The sequence below is a fragment of the Pelobates fuscus genome, chromosome 10 (genome assembly GCF_036172605.1).
Source record: "Pelobates fuscus isolate aPelFus1 chromosome 10, aPelFus1.pri, whole genome shotgun sequence".
Classification (NCBI taxonomy): Eukaryota; Metazoa; Chordata; class Amphibia; order Anura; family Pelobatidae; genus Pelobates; species Pelobates fuscus.
The window spans coordinates 146,699,092-146,711,157 of record NC_086326.1 but is presented as its reverse complement, the minus strand read 5'-3'; the positions used below and the strand labels follow the sequence as shown (position 1 = coordinate 146,711,157).

At 38.7% G+C, this 12,066-nt stretch overlaps 1 protein-coding gene across 2 annotated transcripts in view; it reads right to left on the bottom strand.

Annotated features, from left to right (window-relative positions):
- The window catches only part of LOC134575174 (oocyte zinc finger protein XlCOF7.1-like), a 228,711-nt gene extending 217,276 nt beyond the window's left edge, over nt 1-11,435 (bottom strand). The window contains exons 1-5 of one of the 2 annotated variants that reach the window (XM_063434403.1): nt 11,356-11,435; nt 8,297-8,397; nt 6,425-6,613; nt 6,242-6,320; nt 757-3,069 (exon numbers count right to left, since the gene is read on the bottom strand). In XM_063434403.1, the coding sequence (XP_063290473.1) occupies nt 1,622-3,069; nt 6,242-6,320; nt 6,425-6,613; nt 8,297-8,380 (1,800 nt within the window). In that variant the 5' untranslated portion in view covers nt 8,381-8,397; nt 11,356-11,435 and the 3' untranslated portion in view covers nt 757-1,621. Of the gene's footprint in view, nt 1-756; nt 3,070-6,241; nt 6,321-6,424; nt 6,614-8,296; nt 8,398-11,355 lie in introns of those variants that run through there. The other variant, XM_063434402.1, reaches the window with a different exon arrangement.
- Nucleotides 11,436-12,066: the final 631 nt, after the last annotated feature.

Here is a 12,066-nt window from a genome sequence, read left to right as displayed (position 1 = left end):
ATATAATGCACAGTACACAAACACACTGCATTATATACACACACACTACACAAACACTGCATTCTATATAAACACACTACACAAACACCGCATTCACTATACACACACATTGCATTTAGTATATATACACACACACACTACACAAACACTGCATTCACTTTACGCACACCACACACTACGTTCACTATACACACACTACGCATTCATTATATACACACTACACAAATACACACTGCATCCACTACACACACACACACACACACACAGCTCCCGTTTAAACACACTGCACCCACTGCACGTGGCATGCATATTTGGTGCATTTACCTTTAGAAATAGTTTATTTGTTCAAAATGGTAAATGTACAGAATATCGGTCAGTTATCGGCTATCGCCCTGAACGTTTACAGATTATCAGTATCTGCTCTAAAAAAATCAATATCTGTCGATTCCTAGTTCAGGGTATTGCCTTGGCCTCTAAATTCCCCAGAACTTAACCCGATTGAGCGTCTGTTGGATATGATGGAACAATAAATCCAATCCACGGAGACCCTAGGTTGGTGGGCAGGCGTTGGACTGCAAGCTATCATTTTTTGTGCAGTGTGCCATTCAATGGTGGACTGGTCAGGAAGAGCGTCTCCTTTTGGGGGTTGATATTTAAACAGACTTAACAACACTGCATCATCTTTAAAAAAAAAATACCTTATTTATTAGCCTGGAGGGTTCCTTAAAAATTTTTTTTTTTTTTTTTTTTAAATAAACTAACATTTTTGAATCATCATAACTGGTAACTTCCAAAAATGTAAAGATAATTAGTTTCTATTTGTTAAGAGTTTGGTAATATTTTCATTTTCACATTGGCTTCCTATACATTCAAGAACACACAGATGGTTATTTTCTAAAGGGAGAATTCAAAGTGAATTTCAAATTTAAGGCCAGAGCAATCAAACTAAAAGTATAGCGGACTTAATTTTTTTTTCCAGTCCAGCTGCTTTGAATTTACAGTGATACTATAGGAACTATAACTGCTTTATCTCATTGAAGGGGTTATAGTGTCTGGCGTGCCCTAGTACCATCCTTCCATTCAGTGTTAAACCATTTTCAAACAGTCCCTGGCAGCCTGCAGTCATTAGCCTCAGCAGCAATGTAATTGGCTGAGTGTGTCAGCTGACTCCTTTCAACGTATCACAGTGCTCGTTGCTGGTATGAATTGGTATGGCTAGAAGGAAGTGTGCAATCTCTGCAGCAGCCATAACTATAGTGAAGGCTGGGCTGCGGGTTGCCAGGGATTATTTGCTAGTGTAAAACTGTTCAAAAACTTTTTTCTGATACACTGAATGGAGAGAGTTTGCCAGGGAACTCCAGATACTAACCAATTCAATCAGAATAAATGGGTATAGTGCATACAATGTCTCTGGAAGTTCAATTCTCACTTTTCTCAATAACCCTGAAAAACTGCTATCCTGTGTGAATCCTCTGACATGTAAGAAGTCTTAGGTTTATAAAAAAACAAAAAACTATTCTATGTTCTGAGCAAAAGAATGAATTCTTGTATGGATTTCCTTATATGAACCAAAACCTGAAAAGAAATGAAACATTTCCCTTTATCAGAGCAAGAAAATGGTTTATGTCATGAGTGAGTGACTCATCATATGTTTCTTAAGATTTGTCATAAGTGGGAAACATTTCCCACATTCAGAACATGAAAATGGTCTCTCTCCAGTGTGAATTCTCAGATGTGTCTTAAGATTTGATGTACGAGCAAAGCATTTACCGCATTCAGAACAAGAAAATGGCCTCTCTCCTGTGTGAATCTTCTGATGAGCCTTATGAGTTGAATGGTCAGTAAAACATTTCCCACATTCTGAACATGAATATGGTTTCTCTCCTGTGTGAATCCTCATATGTGTCTTTAGCTCTGACATTTGAGTGAAGCGTTTCCCACATTCAGAACAAGAAAATGGTTTCTCTCCTGTGTGAATCCTCTGATGCAACTTAAGACTTGTCATTTGAATGAAACATTTCCCACATTCTGAACACGAAAATGGCTTCTCTCCTGTGTGAATCATCATATGTCTTTTAAGATGTGACATTTTAGTGAAACATTTCCCACATTCAGAACAACAAAAAGTTCTCTCTCTAACTCTCCCATGTTGGATAAAATGTGAATTCTGACACTCATGTCCAATGTAATCTGAACTGGTCAATGTATTTCCTTTGTAAACACTCTGATGCTTAACAAGCTCCGAATTGGTAGATGACATCTTAGTACCACCAAAGCAGTTACTATTCCCTCTGTTTTGTATTCCAGTATGAAAAGTGGGGGTAAGAAGGCCCAAGATGGTAAAATTTACATCTTCATATGACGTTGATTCCTCCTTAATAAAAGTAGATGGATATTCTGTCTGTGTATAAATATCAGCGTCTCCCAGATTTCCTTCTTTGTAGGATGCCAATTCATAATTTGATGTATAGTCCATCTGTTTATCTCCTGTGGGTGTATAAACGTTGGTGCTGGTGACAGTGCTGGCTTCACGTGAGGCTGATTCTTCCCTAATACGATTAGGTAGATATTCTCTCTGTGTATGCTCTGTGCCTCTATAAACATCAGTGTTTATCAGAATATGTTTTTCATTTGATGCCGATTCACACTTCGATGTATAGTCGGTATGTATACCTACCTTGGTAGTATAAAGAGCAGATTCAACCAGATTTATTTCTTCCCAAGAAGTGGATTCTTCCTTAATTTGAATAGATAAATATTCTATTTGGTTTTCTTCTGTGGGTGTATAAATGTCTGTGTCTGGGAGATTCCCTTCCTCATACGAGTCTGATTCCTCCTTAATATGAGTAGATGGATCTTCAGTCTGTATATGTTCTATGGGCGTATTAATGTCTCGGAGATTTACTTCCTCGGATTCTGTGGTTTTATGACTCGATTTACTGCTTGGTGTACTGACTGCCGCACAGTTAATTTTTTGATTCATTTTACATTTATTATCTTTTGTTATATAATTTGGAGAAGAAACTGAAGTGTAAAATTCACTGGCTTTATTTTTGTTTATGGAACCATCTGTTGGAAAGAAAACACGATTAGAAGATTTTCTTAACGGACATCCTAATGGGATCCTAATAAACAGTAGGGTGAATTTCTTTAAAGCTCTGAATTACAGTGCAAGCTATTGACCATGTGTGATCAGTACAGTGGACCTACCAGGGAAGCTGTAGGTATCTCAGGTGGTTGCTTATGTGGTGTGTTATCCTAAAAGGCAGAGGTCTACAGGTCTTCAGAAACGATAGGGACAATTTCTTTAATATATGTAAAGTGACATACACCAAAAATCAGAAAAAAATATGTATTCTGAACCCTCTTATACATTTCCTCACAAACCCTCCCCTTCCCACCCAAAAACAAACAGTAAAATGAAATAATATAAATAAAGAGGGACATTTAATGTGAACCACCACCTAGTATGTGTAAACAACCACTTACACAATAATAATACTAGCTTATCCATAAGACGAGAAGTGGATGGTGGAATGGACCAAATTCAGCAATATTCTTCAGTAGTAGCTGTGCAAATTCTTGTAAAGATATAGCTACAAACAATTATATAAACAGCACGAAGGGTAATATTGTACAAAGAACCTATCCCAAGAACGAGATATAATGCACTCACAATGAATGGGAAGAAGATATAAAAGCTTGACTCCACTCTACGGGTATATCCACATTTTGGTATTATCTTCTGTAATGAATCCAACTTATTCGGATGTAAAAAAAAAATAGAGGAAAAAAAAAAGTGCAATATTGTATGTCACGTTAAGATTTTAATAACGCCAATGTAAAGCATACAACATCCTGCCTAGAGGCGAGATGGAATAAAGTGTGAAGATAAATGAAAAATAAATAAAAATCAATATAAAGGGTCCCAATGCATTTCAAGTAGAAGACGAATAGACCTTGTGGCGGTTTTATCTTCACAATAATTTGTGCCGCTACTACTGGAGTATATTGCGGAATTTAGCCCATGCCACCATCCAGTTCCCTAGCCTTTTGGATATGCTTTAACTATTTAATTTTGAAAGTGGTTGTTTACACATACTAGGTGGTGACAGGGTAGATAAAAATCTATGATTTAAAAAAAATAAAAGTATTCAAAATCTGATTTATTTTTTAAATTTTAAAGCGGCACTGTCATGGTCGAATCCCGGTTTTTTTTTTTTAACCCCAATCTCGACTCCACTACATCTAACTGACCCCCCCCCTAGTCACCCCCAAATATCCTAAATCACTATTTGGCCCTTTTCAATGTTACTCCGTTCTTTTCGCTTGCAACACATGGTATTCAACACCTGACTGTTCAATTGCTGCCCACATGACAGGTGTCATTGTAATGATATAAGCAATGTTATTCACTTGTCCTGTCAGTGGTTTTAATGCTGTGGTTGATCAGTGTATGGTCTCTGCATTAGATGACATGAGAGTGCAACCACTTATGGTACAAGTACTTAAAAGTGATACTAAGTCTATAAACCACTACGATTTAACGTGGAGGTTTTGTTGTACACACCTGTCACTGCATTCTGACAAGTGTAAACACAGCAATTAATGAGAAATGACAATGTTTAAATTTGCCAATAAGGATGCCTCTATTTGCTCTCAGACTGTCAAAAAGAAGGGAAACACTTCCTTCTGAAGATGCTCAGTACTTATTATTATTATTATTATTACTGGTATTTACATAGTGCCAGCATATTCCGTAGGGCTTTACAATATTATCAAAGGGGGAGATTTAACAAGAAATGAGACAATTACAAAAACTTACAGGAACGATAGGTTGAAGATGGCCCTGCTCAAACGAGCTTACAGTCTATAGGAGGTGGGGTGTAAAACAACAGGACAAGAGGTAGCAATCAAACAAGGTGGGAGTGAAGCAGAGCTGGAGGAGAGAGTAAAGTGCTGCCCTTTAGGAGAGAGTAAGGACTGGCAGAGGGGTGAGGTGTGAGAGGAAAATCAGTCTGGCTGCAGCATTCATTACAGACTGTAGCAGGGCAATACGACTTGTGGGAAGACCTATTAGGAGAAGGTTATAATAATCCATGCAAGAGATTACTAGAGCATGGACAAGTTCCATAGTAGCATTTTGAGTAAGAAAGGGGCGTATGCGGGCTGTGTTTTTAAGATGGAATCTACAGGATTTGGTAACAGACTGGATGTGAGGCTCAAAGGTGAGGCCAGAATTAAATAGAACGCCAAGACAGCGGGCTTGCAAGAATGGCTGATGTGGGTACCACCAACTTGAAGGGAAAGAGAGAGGAGGTTCAGTATTAAGAGGAGAAAAGACAAGAAGTTCAGTTTTAGAAAGATTGAGTTTCAAAAAGTGGGAGGATATCCAGTCAGAGATGGAAGAAAGGAAAGCAGTGACACGTTGCAGGACGGCAGGGGAGAGGTCTGGGGGGGGAGATATATATCTGGGTGTCATCAGCGTACAGGTGGTATTGGAATCCAAATGCGGTAATAAGTTTGCCAAGAGAGGCAGTATAAAGAGAAAATAGAAGGGGACAAAGGACAGAGACTTGGGGGACTCCAACTAAGACAAGACGAAGGGAGGGGGTATCATTAGAAAAGAAGACACTGAATGAGCATTGGGAGAAATAGGAGGAAACCCGAGAGAGGACAGTGTCACAGAGACAGATTGAATAGTTTGGAGAAGGAGAACATGGTCAACAGTGTCAAAGGCAGCAGGGAAGTCAAGAAGAATATTAGTATAGAGTAGTGCCCTTTGAATTTAGCTGTGATTAGGGACTTCAAAGTCTTCACATTTGGCATTGCAATGCTTTTGTATAGAAGCAAAAGATCAAATGTGATTGTGCAGGCAATCAAAATGGCTAACAGTCCAGTAAGCCTCCACTTTCCCAAACGGTGCAGCAGCTAACCAAGGAGAATATTCTAGGACTGAACTGATAGCCAACAACTTGCCATCAGGATTCCCAGTGACTATAGATAACTACCTCGCTCAAGGATGTGCCTTGCAAACATCCAGTGGCCATCACGTGTGACTTGTAAAACATAATCTCTGTGATCCATGTAAAATAGAACAAATTATTCTGATCTTACAGCTTATCAGTGTGTAATCACTGAACAGATTTCACACTATGTAGGCGTGACCAAGTGTTTGAGGATGTTCTGGAATGATATCTGCTCTATAACCAAACACAATGCTGATTAAACATCGTCTTACCCAAGGAGATGAGGGGGTGGTGACTCTCCATCATCACTTCCTTGTAAGTTTCCTTTTGCCCTTTTAAATGCTTCCAAACCTACAAGAAATAACAGACAGTGAGATCCCAACATCTTTATCCAGTCACCATCCAGGCACATCCCTTGGTTTTACTCTATGATGTCCCATTCCCAGCAGCCTCACCTCTCCAGTCAGCAGGTGGATGATCTGATTGGTCAGTTCCAGGATGTTCTGCTCATTGTTTCCCTCATGTATCAGTGAGTGAGGTGGACACACCGGGCTGGAGCTCTGGGTCTTGCAGGATCCTCTAAACACACAGGGACTGCTTCTCTGTATTGTAGGCTCGGCAGATCTCTTCACAACAATGTAATCCTACACATAAAGAAACATGTATTAAAATATCTCTCCAACTAAGCTAATATTAAAGGACCACTATAGTCACCCAGACCACTTCAGCTCAATGAAGTGGTCTGGGTGCCAGGTCCCCAGGTTTTAACCCTTCAGATGAAAACATCCCGCGCATTCGCATTCCGCTCCACTCCACTCGGGAGCTGACGTCGGAGGGGGAGGAGAGGTCACCAGCGCCTAGGGAGCCCGGAGCTGGATTAAAGTAAGTAGCTAAAGGGGTTTTAACCACTTCAGCCCAGCAGGAGGGTGGAGGGGACCTAAGGGTTAGATAGTGTCGGGAAAACTAGTTTGTTTTCCTGACGCTATAGTGATCCTTTAATTACTATTATTGGTATTTATATAGCGCTAACTCATTCCGCAGAGCTTTACAATACTACTTCACATTTCTTTTTATTTAGCGGTTTCACTATCTTTTTCCTGGAAGAGGAATCACCTTAATCCTGCTAGTATGTGCTTCTACCACCGACCTCTGTCACTGCTACCCCTGTCTGTGTGTGCGATGCCGGCCTTCTCCATCATAAAGTCCTGTATAGTGCACAGGGCTGAGAAATGCTATGCTAGGGCTACCTGTTTATAATCATGTCTTATAATCATCACAATCCCCACATTTATACCGTGACCAGACTTTATCTCAATTAAACAGCTGCCACTGTCAATGTAACGAATGAATATATATAACAATACACCACACACAGCCGCTATCACGTAATCTACTCTGTTGCCCTATGTGTTTCTGTATTGTCGATCAGCTGATGTGTGCTTAGTGGGTTTTGGTGGCCCGATAGATCATCAGAGGGCACCTTCCTGAGGATGAAGGGTGCTGAGTCACTGACACAAACATATAAATACACAAAATTATTTCCAAAAATTAATAATTATTACTCAGTAGGGCAATCCTACTTCCTACATTAATGTAGGTTTTATTTCTACACGGGCACATAGCTTCTATCTCACTACACAAAGCAAAAAAAAACCATGATTAGTTTTCACTAAATATCTACAAAGTATTAACTTAAGAAATCACTCCCAATCAATGTTAAAGGGACACTTTATGTTTAGGAACACAAACATGTATTCCTGACCCTATAATGTTATAAACACCACCAAGCCCATTCTCCCCACCACCTTCCTCTCTAAATATAGCAAAATCTTACCTTTATTCCAGTTTATTGCTGCTGGCACTGCCCTTGATCTGCCTGCTTGGCTGACATCATCAGAAGTGTTATTCAAAGCCAATCACAATTCTTTCCCATAAGAAATCATTGGATCTGTTGAGACTGTCAAGGAGGCAGATCAAGGGCAGACCCAGCACAAGCCGAACAGTCCTAAATCAATGCATGTCTATGAGGAAAGTTCAGTGTCTGCATGCAGAGGGTGGAGACACTGAATATCGGTCACACTGTGCAGCACTGCCCCAGGAAGTACCTCTTGTAGCCATCTGAGGAGTGGCCAGTGAAGTTATCGCTAGGCTGTAATGTAAACACTGCATTTTCTCTGAAAAGACAATGTTTACTGCAAAAGGCCTGAAGGTAATGATTCTACTCACCAGAACAAATACAATAAGCTGTAGTTGTTCTGGTGGCTATAGTGTCCCTTTAAGAAAGGATGAAAGTAAGTAGTTGCTGTGACATTCACTGACACCCTCACCTCTCCAGTCAGCAGGTAGTTGACCTCCAGGGTCAGATCCAGGAACCTCTCGGTCATCTGATTCCTGTTTGTGTTTGTCATCATTAATCCAATCAGGCAGCCTGAGAACAGACTCTGGGGTTGTGGACAGGAATTAGAATATTCAGTGAATCTGAAAATAGAGATAGAATTAATTTCAATTTACACTTTAAATAGATAAATACAGACAATTAAGTAAATCACTAAACATAACACAGGGCTGAATATGTACCCTCCATACATTATATACACAGTATATACAGGGGGTGTATATTTACCCCATACATTATATACACAGTATATACAGGGGGTGTATATTTACCCCATACATTATATACACAGTATATTCAGGGGGTGTATATTTACCCCACACATTATATACACAGTATATTCAGGGGGTGTATATTTACCCCATACATTACATACACAGTATATACATGGGGGTGTATATTTACCCCATACATTATATACACAGTATATACAGGGTCTGTATATTTACCCCATACATTATATACACAGTATATACAGGGGGGTGTATATTTACCCCATACATTATATACACAGTATATACAGGGGGGTGTATATTTACCCCATACATTATATACACAGTATATACAGGGGGGTGTATATTTACCCCCCATACATTATATACACAGTATATACAGGGGGTGTATATTTACCCCCCATACATTATATACACAGTATATACAGGGGGTGTATATTTACCCCCCATACATTATATACACAGTACATACAGGGGGTGTATATTTACCCCATACATTATATATATATTTCCCACATACATTACAGGTAGTTCCCATTGATCTCACATTAGATACATAGAACATTATATTTGAACATTTCCTTTGTGTAACTGTATAGGAAGCTCATCATATAACAATAGTCACCTGACTGGCAGCTCCTCCCTGTGTCTCCCAGAACTGTATCCACTACCCCATACATTATATACACAGTATATACAGGGGGTGTATATTTACCCCATACATTATATACACAGTATATACAGGGGGTGTATATTTACCCCATACATTATATACACAGTATATACAGGGGGTGTATATTTACCCCATACATTATATACACAGTATATACAGGGGGTGTATATTTAGCCCATACATTATATACACAGTATATACAGGGGGTGTATATTTAGCCCATACATTATATACACAGTATATACAGGGGGTGTATATTAACCCCATACATTATATACACAGTATATACAGGGGGTGTATATTTACCCCATACATTATATACACACAATATATACAGGGGGTGTATATTTACCCCATACATTATATACTCAGTATATACAGGGGGTGTATATTTACCCCCATACATTATATACACAGTATATACAGGGGGTGTATATTTACCCCCATACATTATATACACAGTATATACAGGGGGTGTATATTTACCCCCATACATTATATACACAGTATATACAGGGGGTGTATATTTACCCCATACATTATATACACAGTATATACAGGGGGTGTATATTTACCCCATACATTATATACACAGTATATACAGGGGGTGTATATTTAGCCCATACATTATATACACAGTATATACAGGGGGTGTATATTTAGCCCATACATTATATACACAGTATATACAGGGGGTGTATATTAACCCCATACATTATATACACAGTATATACAGGGGGTGTATATTTACCCCATACATTATATACACACAATATATACAGGGGGTGTATATTTACCCCATACATTATATACTCAGTATATACAGGGGGTGTATATTTACCCCCATACATTATATACACAGTATATACAGGGGGTGTATATTTACCCCCATACATTATATACACAGTATATACAGGGGGTGTATATTTACCCCCATACATTATATACACAGTATATACAGGGGGTGTATATTTACCCCATACATTATATACACAGTATATACAGGGGGTGTATATTTACCCCCATACATTATATACACAGTATATACAGGGGCTGTATATTTACCCCATACATTATATACACAGTATATACAGGGGGTGTATATTTACCCCCATACATTATATACACAGTATATACAGGGGGTGTATATTTACCCCATACATTATATACACATTATATACAGGGGGTGTATATTTACCCCATACATTATATACACAGTATATACAGGGGGTGTATATTTACCCCATACATTATATACACAGTATATACAGGGGGTGTATATTTACCCCATACATTATATACACATTATATACAGGGGGTGTATATTTACCCCATACATTATATACACAGTATATACAGGGGGTGTATATTTACCCCATACATTATATACACAGTATATACAGGGGGTGTATATTTACCCCATACATTATATACACAGTATATACAGGGGGTGTATATTTACCCCCATACATTATATACACAGTATATACAGGGGGTGTATATTTACCCCATACATTATATACACATTATATACAGGGGGTGTATATTTACCCCATACATTATATACACAGTATATACAGGGGGTGTATATTTACCCCATACATTATATACACAGTATATACAGGGGGTGTATATTTACCCCATACATTATATACACAGTATATACAGGGGGTGTATATTTACCCCATACATTATATACACATTATATACAGGGGGTGTATATTTACCCCATACATTATATACACAGTATATACAGGGGGTGTATATTTACCCCATACATTATATACACAGTATATACAGGGGGTGTATATTTACCCCATACATTATATACACAGTATATACAGGGGGTGTATATTTACCCCATACATTATATACACAGTATATACAGGGGGTGTATATTTACCCCATACATTATATACACAGTATATACAGGGGGTGTATATTTACCCCATACATTATATATATATATTTCCCACATACATTACAGGTAGTTCCCATTGATCTCACATTAGATACATAGAACATTATATTTGAACATTTCCTTTGTGTAACTGTATAGGAAGCTCATCATATAACAATAGTCACCTGACTGGCAGCTCCTCCCTGTGTTTCCCAGCACTGTATCCACTACCTCTGCACGATCTCACAGTAATGGGGCTTCTCAGGATAAACACACAGCAGCTGCTCAAACCTCCAAGCACAGATACTGGGAGCCAGACTGTAATGGACGCTTTAATATGACGTCACTTGGAAACACACTACTCGGCGGCCATCTTTGTTTAGGGCAAACTTCCTATCAATAGCCATAGGAAGTAAGGGCAGATCCATAATGTATGGGAGCCAGTAATCAAATAATTTACTTAAAAAAAAAAAAAAATGAAATTTGTATTGATACCGGAGAAACTGACGGAAGCCAAGCACAGAGAGATGGACACAGGTTTCTTCAGGAAGGAAGAGATTCTTTATTGGATCACCGATCGGGACTCAGAGGGACTAGCGTCACCAAAATACAGCAAAGTCTGAGTACTGAATACATAGAGTACATTCCTTATATAGCACTGTAGCTCCTCCCACAATTAACTACACCCACACATACCCTTAACCTATTTAATGAATAGAGTCTAAACTCATCCATCCGGTCTAACCACGTGGCTCATCTGATACAAAGGAGAGGGACGCGTAATTCCAGTTCTTACATTCCTGCACCTGGTCAGTACAGTGATGACAGTATCTTAGCTACGTGTAATTAACCAACTGATACTACAAACACATATACATACATATGCCTTGTGGCAA